Genomic DNA, 18219 nt, shown 5'->3' with positions numbered 1-18219 from the left:
TGTATATGTATATGTATATATATATGTGTATATATATATGTATATATATTGTACACATCACTTCTTTTCTAGGGTTTGAAGTTTACCCCCTGGTGTCTAGACTATTGGGTGGATCCCTCTAACCCGGACCAGGCCGTCCTCACCATAGGAGACATCGGAGGATGGGTAATACACAGAATAATAGAAAGAGGAAGACATTTTCAGGAGTCTTCATTTTTCTGCATTGTGTGTGTGTGTGTGTGTGTTATCCCAGGTCAGCGCTTTGTATTTTACCTCGGCTCAGATCTCTCTGTTTGAGAGAGACTGTCTGAGGACGGACTCCGATTCCGCAGACGTCATCCTGTGGGACGAGCTGGTCAAAGGGAAGCATCGTTCCTGTTACACTGTGACACACCGAGGGCACATGCCTGCCTGGGTTAGAAAAGGTAGGAGGTACAAACACACGCACTCTCCTAAAACTTTCTGTTTATATGTGCTTTTATGAGACGAAAACATCTCTTTCAGTCTCTCTTTGATAAAAGCCCAATGAACTTGTACAAATGCATACAAGCATGCCTTTAATGTAGCTTTGTCATTGTTTCCCTGCCTCTTCATTGTCCTTTCTCAACCCCAATTTCTGTGTTCACACATCTACTTTTTCATATTGCATGCCCGTGTCGGGGCCAACAGAAAGAGCCTACAATCGTAGATAAAATACCATAAAGTTGGTATTTCTAAATGAGTTTCGTGTTGGCTAATGGGACTCTGAATCCTGCTGTTTTATTCTTCCTATAGTTTACTGCATTCATCTGGGGCCTCAGGTCAAAAAGAGTGTTATTAGTCAGACAGAATGAAAACAAGGATACAAAACCAGTGGCTCAGATGACAAAGAACACACTCCGGGTGTCAGGGATACCTGATGCTCACAAACACACACTTTCACCTTGACACCCAGGATGAGAACCATCCGTTACTCTTTCAGTACACTACAATAACGGCTTAAGCAATACCATGGAAAGGCTTGGGTGTGTCACACACACAAACACACACGTGCAGTGATTTCTGAGTCATCCACTTTATAGTCTTGCATAGCCAGACGTTAGACTATTGGCATAAAGTATCGGGCATGAAGTCTGGCCTCCTAAGACTCCCTCCGTCAGCTCAGCCTGGGTAACAAAGAGGTCGCTTAGTTGTATCCCGATTGCATCACTCGCATAGAGTCCCTCTGAAGTGTCGTTGGGCTGTTTGATAATGATTCATCCGGGGCAGCGCTCTGAGACTGGAGATCCTGATAAAGGAGGAAAACAAGAATAAAGTACATATAAATAAGCACGACAAATGAGAAAACAAAGGGAAATAAAAAAGAAAGGAAACAGCAGAGTTAGTGCCAAAACATTAAAAGCGCTGCTTAATTGAAATTTCGCAGGCTGCGTGTGCTCATGCGTGCGAATCAACAAGAGGGGATGCATACTAACGTTTGCTGTGTGTGTCTGTGTGTGTGTGTGTGTATAAGTGTGTGGCGTTTTAAGAGTGTTAGAAAGGACCTCTGGGGTGATGGTTCCTTTCCTTTGAAGTTGCCCACCCTGCAGTATGAGTGGGCTGTGTAATATTAGACATGGCTGGTTATCCAGACCTCCAAACCTTCGGGCTCACGGGCCACCAGAGAGAGGAAGGGGAGAGGAGAGGAGAGGAGAGGAGGAGTGGGGTAAGGGAAGCTGTTGGAACAGAGAGGGGAAAAGTGAGAGGGAATTAGAAGGAAATTGGGATGGACACAGATAAGCAAGGACAAGGAAGGAGAGCTGTAGGAAGTTTGTGTCCGCGAAGGAGAAAAGCATTCACACATCCACATGATGTTGTGATCAAAGCAATTAAAAAAGGACTTTTAGGATAAACGTCCCAAAATGTGATTTGTTGCAGAACACAAAGGGATATACAGTGACTCCTGCCGTTCCTCCTTCAATTCTAAACTCCCAGCAATGAAAGTGCAACACTGACTCAAGCAGATGTTATGTATGTGTATGTGTGCATCACAAATAGCTTGATTTATGATCCGTCTGTGTCAGTGAGAGAGATGGCCTCATTAATCAATGATGAGTCATGCAACGCTGTCTGAAAATCCACTGATCTTTTAATGGAGAAAAAGACGCTGTGTATGAAACGTAATCAGACGTAATTATTTGCCCTAGCAATGCGGCCGATCTCTGACCTGCGACTGTCACATGCCATCTCTTCAACCCCGCACTTGTTTGTGCAGTATGTGAAAGCCAAGATGCCTCTAATGGAGACGCGCGGCATCCACTTTAGCCGTTCTCAATCAAAGTGTTAATTGAGACAGATGGTGATGCAATATCCATTACATTTTCTGTAATACCAGTGAGCAAATCAAACCGGCCTAATTCTATGCTGAGCTGAGCGCCTGTGGATTGCTTTACTATACAGCGGGGTTGCGGTCAATGCACATTTAGCGCAGCCATTTCAGTGAGTGGCTGTCCTTCAGATTTTGACATCAGAAGGATGAAGCAACTAATGAACAGTGTGTCATCACCAAAATATTTTTTACCATGAATTAGCTGGAGAACTAATTTATTCCCTCTGCTGCATTATCGCTCCGCACAGAGGGGGGCTGCTTGGAAGCCAGTGGTCTTCATTTTATTTCTTCTCTGAAAGTGAGTTTGTACAGAGAAAGTTAAGATCAAATCTGTGCAGATAAACATTTGAATGAATTAACTCTATTGTCCTGTGTCATATCGAGACTCTCTTGCACGCGCACACACTCCCCTATAGTCGGGGGATGTGGACATTTCTCTAAGACACATCGCAAAAAACAAGTTAACCAGTTAACAATAGATTTCCAATTACATTGACGACCAGAATACGGCAACCACAAAAAAAAAGACACGAATTGATTTAGTTGCCTTTTCTGTCATAATTTGCTTCCACTTCTCCCGCAGTGCGTTACCTGGACTCGCTGGACGCCTTCGTGTCCTGTAGCACCAGAGCGCAGAGCAGCATGGTGATCGGCTGGAGGGAAAAGGAAAGCAGGAGTCTACGAGTCGCTTCTTTCTTTACAAAGAGGGGTGTGTGGGACATGGACCACCACCGTGGACTCAATCTGATAGGTGGGAACCAAAGCGTACTCAGAATTATAACACGTGTCTATGTTGTGAGAGCATTATTAATAGTATAAGATTTCATTCTCAACTTCAGTATGGTTTCCTGTAATTAATTGCAGTTAGCGCCTCTGCTAATTTGAGACCTTCTGATTGGCTGTAGCCACAGCAGGTGTGGATCATCAGGTCTTGCTGTGGAACCCGTATGTGACCTCAAAGCCGGTTTGTCGGCTCATCGGGCACACCGGCCCCGTCACCGCAGTTTGCTTCATGCAGACCCAGCAACAGTTGCTCAGCTACTCCAGAGATAAGGTAGGAGTGTGTGTCTCTGTGTGCAGCGCTCTGCTAGAAGAAGATAATGTGGTGATAAAGAGCCCCATCATTGGTGTATTAATTGTGATACCTTGCTATAATTACTGCAGAAGAAGGAGGCTGTGGTGCAGATGATTGGTAGCCTGTTTCACAGCGCTGACATCTCTAAAAAGGAAGACCACATCTCCTTTACGCTCTTCTTCTCTCTGATGCAAAGAGGATGTTGGTGCTTGTGCTGCACTTCCTCTCCCCCCTTGTAGCACTGTGCATGTTTGCCTCCTCTTTGGCTTTTCTGGAGATAATGAATATTTTAGAACTGATTTATGTTCCATCTGCCTTTTTGCTCAAACACCATCTGCCATCGCAAGAAGCTTTACCTCTGGACGAGCTCCTGGAAAAGCGACAGTCCTCTTGTTTTGTGCTGTAAAAGCAATATGGCAGAGTCATTGTGATTTCTGACTAAGTGTCACATTGTGAACAGGCTGATCGAGTAATCATATTTCTTCGCAATTAGTGTATTTGTTCTGTAATTATGATAATGTCTTGTGCTAATAACCGTTTTATTTATAGTAGGAGTTATGACGTTCTTCTGTGCATGTGGCGATTCATATAGCGTCTACCACTACAGCTCATCTGTTCGTATACTCTTTCCAGGTCCTGTGTCTATGGGATGTATCTCGTCAGCTGTGTGTTCACCGCCTGGCCGGTGTCTTCCCAGAGACGCAGGAGGACACACAGACACTCCTGTTTGTCCACGAGGAGCGTCAGGTCCTCGTGCTTTCCTTCAACAGCCTGCTTCTCCTGCTGGAGACCACGGAGGAAGAGAAGAGGACCAGCAGCCACGAGCAGCCTGTGACCTGTGTGCTGTATAATAGTCTGTTCAGACAGGTGTGCAGTTTGAAATGGACCCCTGAGACTTTACTTCTTTGATTTAGATCTCTTTGTTTCCCTCTGTTTCTGGTGATCTTTATCCAGAGACATATGGCAAGCAGAAGGAAGGCTGTATAGATGTTCTAAATTGGATGTTCTCAACTCATTGTCCATTTAGTGGATGTTCTGGAACTTTTGATCATATCATATTCTCTTCATTTAGCATGTTTTGATAACATTTGGTTAGAGGATGAGCAGAGAAACAATGCTTTCTACCATTATTACAAATGATTGTATGTTTTTTTTCCTTTTACCCCTCTCCATGACAGCCTAACAGCTGACATTAGTTTCCCCACACAAATAAAGAAGAAGCAGCTAATATATCCAATATGAACGTCTCTCATTTTAAAGAGTGCAGTCACTCTTGCTTTTATTCCCACTTGACAGCAGCATTAGTCACATGTTTTCCTCAGTGGTGGCTTAGCACTAAAATAAAGTCTAACGAAGCGTGGCGAATTGTTTGGCTTCGTGAGAGTCATCAAAGAATACATCAGCGGAACAGCATAAGAAAGGATCAAACTCTTTCTGATGATTGATATCCTCTCGCTCTCTCTCTCTCCCGCTCTCTGCAGGTAGTCAGCAGCGACTCGGCCTCCTCTGTGATCTGCTGGCTGGCTCAAACGGGACAAAAGGTCAAGCAGTTTCACCGTTGCCACGGCAACAAGGAGATCTCCACCATGGCCCTGGATGCTACGCAGACAAGGCTGTTCACTGCGGGCCTGGACGGAGAGGTCAAAGTAGGTGGACAAACACACACAGCTGTGAACCATATAGCTGCAGGTCAATCCTCCTTATAAAGAATGCAAACTCTGAAAGGTAAATGTGGCAGGGAATAGAGTCTGATGTGAAGAGGAAGGTGAAGTAGCTGACTGTTAGAAATCACAAGAATTTCACATTTTTAAATACTCATAGAACCAGACTCAGGCTGTCTGAGGGGCAGGTACCAAAAAATGAATATAAAGAGCGCCAACTGCATGTGGTCGGGCACCAGCGTACAGAAGGTTTTCTAGCATGTAGGGCATCCTATGGCGCTTTATCCTGTCGGCGATCGTCAATATAACATCATTCTGGTGATTCGTTTTACAAAATCCCCCAGAATAAATATGTTGGGATACTCTTGTGTCTTTTGTTAGCTTATGTACAGTAGTTTTACTAACACTGGTTGTAAAATATATCCTTGGTGATGTAGCCAAAGCTAATACTGACGCTAGCTTTAGCTAACATGGCTGTAGCTAGCCAGAGGAGTTGCCCCCTGCTGGCCATTTGAAAGAATGCAAAGATTAAGGCACCAGTCTGTGTTTTTTCCACCGGCATGCCACTACTGTTATGATTGCCATATGATGGCGAGGAACTTTTTCCACTGTCGGCAACCTTCATATCGCCTGTGATGACAATGTTTGTGTTGCATGTTTGTATTGATCACGCCAGATGTAGTTTTTACAATAAATTCCAACGTTGACATGACTCTGCACTGAGGGCAAGCTCCTACATCTGCCAAGAGGGGGCACTGTGGACCTTTGGAAACTAATTTCCATTCACAATATTTACCACTTACCAGCCACTAATCTTTTATTTCTATCTTTAAACAAACACAACATTTACGGTAGTGCGTATTGTAAAATCTGAATATTTGCATCAAATTTACATATGTATCAGAGGACTGTACTTGTGTGTCAGTCTTATTTCGGCAACTGTAAAGCCAGAAGAGTGGCTCACCACCTCCCATTAGGAAGTGATACGAGTCAGTGGGAAATGAGTGACGTGATGTTGACACCATGCATAATGAGTATTTGTTCACATTTTTGCGATTTAGAAAAAAGTTCGAGCCCGATGTGTCCGTACCCTCTCTAATTACGTGTGTGCACATGCAAGCGTGTGCACACACTTGCATGTGTGTCTATTATTATGCATTTCAAACAAGTGGTGCTCTGTGGCCGTATTTGCACTCCACATTCAAGCACTGCATAATAACTCCAAGCTAAGTGCAGTTGTTCTCAACAGATTAGTAAAATAATTATGCACATTATAATCAATATAATCAACCACATCAGCTCCCTGACCCCATGAGCCGTGGTGAGGATGCAGCTATGTGCATCCTGTGCATGTGCAAGCAGCGTCAGGTATACACTCACAGTGCCAAGTGAAACAGCGACACAAAGCCATCCTCAGCAGAAGAGGCAGGCACCCCTTGGGCCAATTAGCAACAAGATGCATCATCTCTCCAATTTTCATCAACACTGAAACCCGTGGAGTAGCAGTTAGGGCCATTCCGAATTTTAAATTTTGACCTTTTAATTACAGCGTTCCCATTGGGCCAATCAGTGTCTCTTGTTAAAATGCCACAACACAGATCCAAACTGCGTCACCGTGCAAAATTGGACAAACTGTGTGAACTGTTACCTGAGCTGTCATGTTTGATGGAAGTACAAACAATACGACGGTGCCTTGATAGTTTGTATCCTCCCGTGGGGCAGCCAAATAATAATTCTCCTTTAACAACATCTTGACTTCACTTTCTGTTACTATTTCTGCTCCTTCTTTCTTTACCAGACAAGAAAACATTGACAATGTTAGGTGCTACAAAGGGGTGTAATATGTACAGTTTTGTCTCGTGTCAAAACGTCCTGTTAAATGAAGGTGACATGTTGACTCGGGTTCTCTGTTTGCATTTAAGTGTGCTTCGAAATGAAGCACGTTTAGTGTTGTTCTGGGGCTTTGAGTGTGTTTTGTGCTGCAGGTGTGGGACTTCAGTGGCCGCTGCCTCCACAGAATGAACGCCGGCCTGGGTCGGGCTGTGGAGATCTCACAGGTCCTGCTGCTGAAGAGGCGTATACTGGTGATGGGCTGGGAAAGGTGTGTGTATTCAAGTGGGACTATTGTGGTTTGCTTACTTACAGTATGCGCATTGTGCTTCGCTCGTTGAAAGGTTGAATACACAGACTGTGCAATACTGGAAAACTAAAACTGTGCGCAAATTTAGGCCCCGGAGGGGAGTCTCATGAGTTTTGATGCGGTAACATTGCAGACTGTGTGTGTGTGTGTGTGTGTGTGTGTGTGTTTCTGTCCTCTCCTGCATCCTCTGTCTGCCAACGACTCGGAGCCAACCAGACATCTGGACTCTAACGAGTATCGCTGGCCCACCTTGTGTGTGTGCGTGTGTTTCTTTTTATACCCGCATCACATCTGCTCTTCATCTTCATCATCATCATTTCACACCCAGTGAGCTGAACTCGTCAGTGAGCTATCATCAAGTTATACGACTCCCTCTTTCTCTCTGTGTTTCTCTTTCTTCTCCGCACACACACACACACACACACCGTCTTGCTCTCAGGGGTGTGTGTCACAGCGGTAAAGAGAGCATAGACAACAGATCAGCAGCAGTAAAATAAAATACTGCAGTTAACTTCCTGTTTCTTCACAGCCGCCTAGACCACAGTTTAATAGTTCTGTGATGCATGGCATCTAATTCAAAGTCTGCTTGCCGTCTGCTGCTCATACGATCTCATGCAGGTTGAAATATCCAAATCCCACCGATACACATTCCTCAGTTTGAAACGACTGCATCATTTGTTTTCATGTCACTTACAACAATATAAATCAATAAAAGTGCCCGCATGACATATAACAAAATTACAGGTGTACTAAAAAATACAGCAGTTTCTTATGCATGGTGTCTGCTGTAGCAGTGTGTAAAGGCACAGCTTCCATTTCCATAACAAACACTGCCCTGATGCATAGCATGTGTAAAGCAAAGTTTGAATCTGTTGCAGGGAAAATAGGATTTATATCGGATTATCCTTACAAATGGTCCCAATGAAGCATGACAAAATAAAATGTATTAAAGTGTAACTTCGGAATATTTCAACTTATGTTCTTCTACTCATGTTTCTGTGTCTAAAAGACCAATGGGGAAAGCAATTTTTGAAATTGGTCCAGTATTAAGGGATGTCGCTGTAACCGGCAACCACGAAACGAGCTGCGGGGGCAAGTGAGCGTTACGTTCGCTGGAAGTGCTTGTTTTCGCCACTGTGAGGCTCAGATTGTTATAAGTGTGCAACAGCATTATGGGAAGAACCCGACGGAGAAACAGTTTTCTTTACCTTTCGCTTGATCCCATCCGTCTGTTTGTTATTGTGTGCAAGGAGAAGTCTCTTTCTGAAGTCTCTGGCTCAAATAACTAACAGGCTCAGGGCGGCGACCTAATTCAAAGGACCTCATCTGTTGAATCATCTAACTATACAACCATCACACTGAAAATCCTTTAGATAACACTGTGGGTGTTTATGAACCGGGTTGTGCATCAACAGATATTGCAAAGGAGGTCTATGAGGTTTGTATATGTAACGCACCTTTACACCTTCCACACTTCTCACCACCGCCTTCTCTCTGTGTCTCTGTAGGATGTTAACAGTGTTCCGTCTGCACTCCTTCTCGCAGTCTTTTGTTGAACCGTCGGAGTGGAAAGGAGGTGTTCAGCATCGCAGTGATGTGCTCTGTGCCGCATTCCAGCCGCCGCAGACTCTGGTCACAGGTGTGTGTGTGTGTGTGTGTGTGTGTGTGTGTGTGTGTGTGTGTATGTGTATGATGAACAGGTTTGATATTGAGTGTCCATGTGTGCTCCTGTAATTGTCTGTGTTCTCTTTCCTAAAGAAAATAAACACACTTTCATGACTGGAATTATGAGTGAGTGTCTGTGTAGAGGAAAGAGTAAGATGGAAAGAGTCAGGGGACAAAAACAAATGCTTGGAAACTGATATGAATCTTCGAAAAGCAAAAACCTGAAAAATAACTGGGAGCAGTTATCTGCTGATTAAAATAAGTGGTGTTGTTTTCAAAGGACTCGTGCTCCACACGTCACACTCCGCTGGAAATAGCTCTGTGTTTTTATGTGTCTCTGTGCGTATGCAGAAAGGGAATTCAAAATCAAAAGTACGACTGTGCTTGTATGTTTGCCTGAACATATAAATGCTCACTACAAATCAAAATGGAACACTTCAGCATGTGTGGTTAAATGACAAAAGAATTATCATATAGCTACAATCAAATTAGATGATGTAACAGGTATGAATGATTTGAAAATGTTCCAGAGACTTCTTGTCTGTTTTTTTTTTTTATAGATCTGCCTGCCCCTTTTAAGTCAGAGTTCTGCCCTGTTGTCCTTTGTTAGCCACACTGCTGAAAGATACAGTATTTCATTTCATAGATCAATATTTTATTCCTCAGGGGAGCAAAATCTTCCTTTTCCTCTATTCTGAGCTGACATTTGCCTTCACCACAGGCCAAAACCTTTACATGTCAGACCCCCATTAATTGGCAAGTTCCGTCTTAATTACGTTTTTAATTAGAGCTGTATTAAAGGCAGGTGAAGTGGAAAGATCAGGCGGTATATATGATTTAAAAAAAAAAAAAAACACGTACTCACTCAGTGCTAACACCTGTCTAATGAGAGAGAGATCAAGATATATTTCCAATAAAAAGTTATAAATGCTTCTCATTTCACTTATTTATTCGTTTCTCTCTGTGCGGGAGAGATGTCTGGTATTGTTTTCTTTGTTTGTAGTAGGATTGATCAGCAAACCTACTACTTCACTGAAGGTATTCCTTGTCGGGGGGGGGGGGGGGGAAAAGAAGATAAAATCATACATAGCAGAAAATTATCCAGAATTACCATCAAACTGATTTGGCAACTGATGAGTGCAATGGTTCAGTGGTACCAAATGTAAATGACTCGCACGTGAAATCAGTGGTAGACCTAAAATCACGCCAGTGCTTATTCAAATGCAGAAACACTTGGCCCCTCTGGCTCTTTTTCCCAATCACTCCATTTATTACTCTACTTCTGTGAGTTCATACAAACTTTGGAATTTGTCTCCAATGTTTGTGCGCATGAGTTTTATATATGTATTTTATTTTTTGTACGTTTTGTGGATCGTGGAATTCAACCCTGTGGCACTTCGTCCCGTTTGCCAAGCTGTCACACTCGAGACTGACAACCTCCATTAACCGAAGAAAACAAAAAACAAACTTGCACGTTACATAAAAAGACATAAACACTGACCCGGTCGCAGAGACAGGATACTTTAAAAAACCAGCACGGCGCCTCAGCACTCCACACTTTCTTAGACGTTTCTGTCTGAAGGATTGAACTGGCAATGCTCCATTCACTGGTCCACTTCTATAACCGTCAAACTACAAACACTCTGCTCCTAATTTGCCCCAGTATGCTCTTCAGTATATGAAGTTGTATCACTTTGCCTCACGTACCGACATTACAGTTTCAGTTTACCAGTCTGTGCGAGTAGAGCGCGGACATAAACTGCAGACCTTCTCTGGGCCTGTGGGACACGTCAACCCCAGAGATAGAGAGCGATACGGGGAGGGATGGAGGTGGAAAGGTAGATAAGAGTGCAGGCAGAAATGGTTTGGAAGGGTACGAATAGGAGCCGGAACGGAACCACAGTTCAGGAGCTACTTTGACAAAGAAATTGGGGAGTGAACTCTGAAAAAGTTTTCCAAGTTCACTCCCCAATTTCTTTGTCGGTGTGCGGCGCCTCTCTCTGCCTGCTTCCTCTCTTCATCCCAGTCTCTAACCGACACTCCCTGTTCATTTCTGTTTATTTTTTCACCTCATCTCCCTAGTTTGCCTGCTGCATTTGTCCACCCGAACACACGCGCACACACACAGGCACACACACACACAGCCCCGCGCTGTACCCTCCACCTCCAATTTAATCCAAATGCCCAATTTAAATTATGTTTATTAGAGCTCTCTGTGGGAATGAGGAGAAATGAGACACAGTACTGTCAGTCTTTCAAGTGTGTGTGTGTTGTGAAGCTGCAGAGGTGGGGGTTTGTGTATGCTAGAGAGACGGTATAAAATTATGTATGTTTGAAGTTGTTTATTTGCGTATGACTCTGAAATGTGACAGTGTGGTTGCATTTTCAGGCTTAAGCCGAATCGCTGAATCCTTTTGTTAATAGTTGATGCAAGAACTTGACAAAACAGAAGCTGTGATTGAATATTTTGAATGTACCTATCTGCGATTTATTTCTGTAACTCTGATTAATACAGATGATAACGTCAGAAATAGTGTTTTTTTATTACGAGCAGAACTCACTCTGGCTGATAGATTGTTTCCTAAAGTGAGACAGAAGATTAAACCGGTGTCTTATTCATGAAGACTTTGTAGGCAGGTTTTGTAATTGTGTTCTGCTGTAAGAGGCACAAGTTTATCCAGATCAACTAATCTCTTGTCCAAAAACAATCATAAAATGATGTAAATCATTCATAAATTCCTCCTATGTTTAGATGTCGTGTTTCCACACACTCGTGTACTCTCACACTAAAGTGAAAGGTAGATGTGAAACTACCCCTGTGTTATATTCTACTTTAACCGTCTCCAGTAATTCTTTCTTCACCAAATCCGTCGAGCACAAAGACGGCGTCTAAAAGCGATGACGCATTAGTTTCACTTGCCAGCACATTTCTTCAGGGTTGCAGTGACTAATGCAGTTCTCACATCAAAGCATGTGTGCTGCCAAATTATATGTTCGCGATGTGCCAAGTGAAAGCAATGGTGGCATCAAGGCCGCCAGTGACAAAAGTCAATTTAAAGTTTTGTTGGACACAAGCATGCTTTGGATGCTCAGGCTCAAGTGTGTGTGTGTGTGTGTGTGTGTGTGTGTGTGTGTTTGTGCGTGTACAGGCATCTGTTTGTTTGTGTCTTAAGTTGAATCAAGTTGCAGCAGGAGCATTTGGCTGATGTGGGACTGAAGCCTCCTCATCCATATTCAGAGGCTTCGCTAGGTTCCGCTTGGCTTCTCTCTCAAACACACGCGCACACAAACACACACACACACGCACACACACACAGCAGGGTACATGTACACAGGGGTCCTGTGTACCTCCCTCAGTCACAACCTCCCCCCTCTTCACTCTTGCTTCTTCCCTCGGATCCCTTAATCCTCCATGGCTGAACACCTTCCAAGCGACCGAGGACCAACTCTTCTGAACTTTGACGGACAGCCAAAAATGTTTTAGAAGTGGAAATGTGAGTGCAGAAATCAGAACACTGAATGACGGCAATGACATATTTTTCAAACGGAGGATCGCTATGATTTATATGTACCGTATATTTCAAATTTCTGTCTTGACAAGTTAGTGAGATAAAGGGGATGTTGTATTAAGCTTTTTGAGGCCCCAGAGGGAGCTGCGTGAAGTCTGATAAACGTCCTCAAGTGATGTCACTCGAGTCGGTTCGGTCTGAAGAAGTTTGAAAATGAATAAACCTGTGATGTGTAGTTATGAGTTTAACAGAACTCTGTAGCCTGCTTCTTATCTCTGCTTCAGGCAAGCGGCTACAGTAGCCACCACTGGCATAACAATCTCCTAATGAACTTGGCATTCAAGCTGCATTGTGGGTAATGTAGGCGGCAGGTTTTGACAAGGACAAAGAATGCACGGAATAAAAAGATGATTTTCTGCTGCATCAATTTTGATCCTTTTTGGACAAGGATGCTAAAAGAATTCTCTTTTAAAGAAACGGAGGTTTGTGTGCTCTTTAACGTATACTTTCTCTTCTTTTTTTCATTGCCCGTGAATGAACATCCCGGTGCTTACAGGCCTATGTGCTGGACCACTTTGAAAGTTAATAAGGGTGATGTTAATCCAGCTCTATGTTAAAGCTTAATAATGTGTATGATGCTGATATCTATACCTTCTCACCCCCTTTCTCACTCTATCTCTGTCACACACACACACACACACACACACACACACACACACAGCCTGATAAAAGTCCCTTGAAATACAGATGCCGGCCCTGGGCTGCGTGAATAATGCAGGCGACCCACGCTCTCGTAAACTTTATCCCTCCTATTGCTCACACGTACACACCTCCCGTATCTAGCACGCTCCTCACATATCTCATTAACTCCCGCTGTTCAACTGTCGAACCACCTGATGAGATTCCTGCCTCATATAATAAACCCACGCAGCCCTTTCTAATACTTGTATAATTTAGATTATTTGAAAAGCACTTTCTCTTGAGGTGAATGTTGAGTGGTGGAACAGATGGTACCTGGGGATGGATGTTGGGCTTCATCATCTTTAAAGTGTTTTTAGCGGCTGGCTTGCGTGATTCAGCAGCACGAGGAAAGTAAAAGGGCGTGTGATGACAGAGTGTTGTGTTAATTATTTGTATTGTTTTGAAAATGCGCAATTTTCTTTCTGTTTCACATGAAAGCCTGGCAGTTTTTGCAACGTTTTGGGGATGCAAAAATGCCAAAAAGCAATGTGCGAGTTTATCATAAGCACTTTGTTTCGTCTCTTATGTGTGCAGGAAGCTACGATGGAGAGATTATAGTGTGGAACAACGGCACAGAAAAAGCTTTGAGGAGACTGAGACCACTTGCTGAACTCGGAGAAGGCAAGAAGTCTCACTTTCACACACAGATGCCAGTAAATTCGACAAACACTTTGTTTTGCAATCGTAGAGTAAATATGTCTTCTGCCTGTGATCTGTTATTTTTCCCATTATTCTTTCAATACTTTGCTCAACTCTGATGTTCTAGGTCATGTCCCCGACTCTCATCTCGGTGTGAATGGCAAAGAAGATGCAGATAACTCCATTGCAATCACTAGATTGTTATTCATACCGGGACGCACGTCTGCAGCTATAGCGACAGGTAAAATATCTTTATCGTCCTTAGTGTGGGTAATTTGTTGAAATGGGTTCTGTAAGATATGGGACATGGTGTAATGTTTGAGTAACAATGTTAGGAAATTGCCTCGGGAGCTATCTCAAAATAAAAGCAGTGAATTCCTTTTATACCCAAATAAATTCTTTATCTTCACTTGAGTCACATTGTTGCTCAAATGAACATGTTATTGTGCACTAAAAATGTTTCCAGGCCAAAGCCTCTTTAAATATATATATATATATATATATAAAAGTTTGAGTTGTTATGTGAGAGCCTTTCTTATACTCTGCATATACGGTCTTGTTTTTGTTGCAATACACGGATGCACGCTGGTGTTTCCACATCACAAAGACAGTAAGGCTTCGGGTATGTTGTGCCAAATTTACTGCACATTAGCTACTCATCAATGATCGATGTGGCGAGTTTTAATTCAAGTTTTCACATTTTTAACTTCTTTTCATATGCAGTAACTCAAGCTCTGAACTTTAACTTTATCTACTTGCTTGGGTTTTTATTCCAGATTTATTCGCCACATGCTTCCTGTTGTTGCTGCTGCTTCTGCTAGCTGAAGCTGTTTAGCTGCTGGGTAAAAAACAAACAAACACAATTAGCCTCTGGCCCTTGGTCTTTATGCCTGCTGCTCATGCTGACTGCGGCTACGGTTGGTGTTGTTGAGCCCTCGCGTAGCAGTACAGAGCCGTTGTCAATAGAACAGAATGTCTATGAGCTTCTATCGTCCTGGATCCAACTTATTTTCCATCTGAAACCTACTTTTTATTCCCACATTTCCAGCAGGTGGCGCAGACTTGGTGTCCTGTGGAGGTTCAGGTGTGGTCCGACTCTGGAACACTGTCCACAGCCGTCTGGTGGGACAGTTCACCGCTCACAACAGGGACTTGGGGTCCATCGTTATGACTGTCAGCCTCTGTGGAAAGTATTTAGTCACAGCTGATGGGGAGGGAACCCTCAAGACTTGGGACATACAGGTAGGTGTGTGTCACACACGTATGTATAATATATATTATAAATCAGCTGCATGGACCACACTGACACATGCCACCATGAGGTCTTCGTACATACTGAAAAACAAGCCAGAGAGAGAGAGATGGAGGCTGGTGAACACAGAGCCAGAGGGAGGGTCAGAGATCGAGAGACAGACTGTCATAGACAATGAAGAAAGAGTTAACCTCCAGATTTCTGTTAGATCAGGCATGTTGTTCACTCTTCAGAATGACAGCACCGTCTGTCATTCTGAAGCCTCAGTAGCTTGCTAGAGTACAAGCAGAACAGTCAATCATTCCACTGATACGGCAGAAGGAGCTAATGTCCTCATCCTCTTTGGTATTCTGTTTGAAACTTGAGAAGCAGTTTGAATGAATGGGAGGAGTGTTGTTTGCAATTTGTATCCTCCTTTTAATAGACTTTAAATGTGTGTAAAAAAAAGACACTTTCTGGCAAATTCCCTCCACTAGAAACAAAAATATGTAATTCCAGCCATGATTAGAAATTCACTTCAGCTCACACTTTACATGCTTAACACATGTTTGGTAGCTGAAGAGTTTCTGATACCTCAGAGAGGCCCTTTGACTTTTTGACTCTTGATTATGGAGACTTGGATTGCGTCAGCGGTATAAGGCGTAGCTGCATCACTGTCATGCTCATAATCGCAGTAAAAGAACACCCTCTCGGGTATTATTGCCACAATATTCAGAGCTCAAATCTCTGTCACAGTTTATAAGAGGGGATGAATTCAGATGGGCGCGTCTCATTTGGCTTCCACTTTAATTTATGGAGATGTATGTATATATGTAGCAGAGTTGAAGAAGTTGGACAAGCTCAGTGCTCTGGTAGAAATCCTGTCCCTTGGCAAGTTTGGAGCATGCTGCGCAGTCGGCTGGATGACTAACAGACGCAGGACTTCACAGTTCAGTACCAGGTTGAACGTCCTAACGTGTTGCTGAACACTGTTGTTTTTCATATTACCCATCATGCAAAGATGTAACCAAAGGTCACGTTTCAATTTTTCACCTTTTTCACTCAAACCCTCCTCTCAACAGACTGTCCAAACTAGAATACTGAAGACGCTAGCTAGTTACACCAAATAAAATCTCCCAGGGACTTTTTTTTAAAATTCAGCTGCTTTTGGCAACTTCTATCTGTAATCAAGCACCCATTGTTTCAAAAATCATAATGCATTACATTCTGCTATGGGCCGTGAGAAAAGGGAAAGCTTGACAGGCACAGCAACAGTACCTGAGGGGGTTAGAGTTTAGCGGCCTTACAGTTATATGAATTGATTGCATGTTTTTGTACTTCCAGCCACAACACAGCTTCAGTAACCCACTGCTCCGCTCCTCTGTCCCTGCAGCAGTATTGTCTTGAGCCAGATGACAGAATAACCAAAGAACCTCCAGAACTGCTGCGTAGTTTCCGCCCACACCTTGATCGCGTGACTCACCTGGAGATGTGTCCCCATGGCGACAGACTCCTCGTTCTCTCAGCATCGTCCGACCGCAGCGTGGTCCTCAGCTACCTGCCCGGAGAAATTGTCGGCCTGTTCGGACAGGTACGCGGACACGCACGCAGGTCATTTCAGTGCACTGCAGCAGCAGCTCGAAACGCATACCTTAACCTGCATGTGTGCAAATAAAATAGTTTTGGATGGCAGAGATATTGCTCAGCACCACCCTGTCAAGGTAGCCGCCTCAGATCCTCCCAGTTCAAACGTACAGCGGCGCAGGCTGGCTCTGATAAAGACTTTACCTCCCACTCTGCAGCCTGCTGGTGGGTGGTAGCATCCAGTTGACGAAATAGATGTGAAACCCAGCATCAAGCCACGGTTAGGTGTGTGTGCGTGCGTGCGTGCGTGTGCGCGTGTGTTAAAGGAGGCCCATGTTAAGTTAGCCCAGGGCGGTGTCTGCTTGCCGTTGCTTCATTTCAGTTTGCCTCAGGCTCACACACACACACACACACACACACACACATGCACACAAACGCACACGCACAAACACACACAGACAATCGCACAAATACACCACAATTTAAAGAAGAACATGCATGGATTAAATCAAACATTCATGTCCACCTGCATATGTAAACTTTTTGCAATACAAAGGAATAAGCATGTTATTAATCTCGTGCTGCGACATAAACTGAGCTGGTAGCTTGCTAGAAAGTAGCTTGTTTAACTCGAGTTTGTGTTGACTTTTAGTGTTGTTCTTAAGATAGTGCTGTTAGATTCATGTCTGTGTAACTTTTATCAGAGGTGAATGAAGACCACATCCATATTCAGCAGATCGAGTTATCAAAGGACACACTGTTAATTATGAATATGTTTTGGAGCAGGGAGAACACACAGAGACAGTGACTCGCATTAAAAGGCTTCCCACTGCAGTTTGATGAGAGTTCCTTTGGCAGACTGGGCTGCATGTTTAAGTCCTTAAATCCACATGACCCCAGCTAATCCGTGGATTCAGAGTGGCACTCTTGCGGTCGCAAGGTCACCCTGCCCTGAAACCAAAATGTGCTTGCTGTTCAGCTGTCTTCACTGCTGTCAATCATCCGTAGGAGGAGCAGTGGTGCTTGGAGAGACCCGGACATCTGCACCCACAGTGGGAACCAGAGCGGAACCAGCGAGACCAGGGAGGGCAGGGAGGGAAGAGGTCACCTCCAGCTCCCAGTGAGACACTCCCTGACCCAGGACCCGACACCTCTGCAGAGGGTGGAGAGGTCGGGATAAAAGACCAGGGTGAGGATTTTGGGAGTGATGCAGGAGTGGAGAGAAACAAACATTTATCCAGGTCAAGGGTTGAGTCCGTCTAAAGTGTCGTTGTTGTACAACTTCAGCCTCGTTTTCACTGCTCTGTTTCACTGGTCTGGTAAAGATGAACATTGCTTTTGAATTGTCCTGGAGGTATTGAAGATCCATGATTTTGAGTGGGATCCCGGAGGAACAACCGAAACATTTTATCTTTTACGTTTTTCTTGATACCATTTTCAGTTGTACTAAAGAGAACTATAAGCCATTGTCTACCATGTTTTCAAAAGAACTTGAGTCAGAAAAACTGCAATTTTGCAGCTTTTTCCCCCATTTTATTTCGATGCCTCAGGACAGTGTGGTGTGTAACAGTGAGTAGTCACGGCTGCCTTTCACAACCACATAAGAGTGAAATGTCATTTGTGATGC

At 43.7% G+C, this 18219-nt stretch overlaps 1 protein-coding gene across 1 annotated transcript; it reads left to right on the top strand.

The window, feature by feature from the left end:
* Window positions 1-75: 75 nt before the first annotated feature.
* LOC116390860 (WD repeat-containing protein 49) lies at window positions 76-17949 on the top strand (the record flags this gene model as incomplete). The annotated part of the gene is made up of 13 exons (XM_031860972.1): window positions 76-165; window positions 254-425; window positions 2931-3098; window positions 3253-3534; window positions 4015-4289; window positions 4904-5068; window positions 7069-7184; window positions 8732-8862; window positions 13673-13759; window positions 13905-14018; window positions 14826-15019; window positions 16402-16599; window positions 17601-17949. Coding segments are annotated over 13 exons (2247 nt in total), but the record flags the coding sequence as incomplete, so codon positions are not given.
* Window positions 17950-18219: the final 270 nt, after the last annotated feature.

The sequence above is a fragment of the Anarrhichthys ocellatus genome, unplaced genomic scaffold, assembly GCF_004355925.1.
Source record: "Anarrhichthys ocellatus isolate YVR2014 unplaced genomic scaffold, GSC_Weel_1.0 scaffold24, whole genome shotgun sequence".
NCBI classification, from domain to species: Eukaryota; Metazoa; Chordata; class Actinopteri; order Perciformes; family Anarhichadidae; genus Anarrhichthys; species Anarrhichthys ocellatus.
The sequence above is the reverse complement of the archived record's forward strand: the minus strand, read 5'-3'. Positions and strand labels throughout refer to the sequence as shown.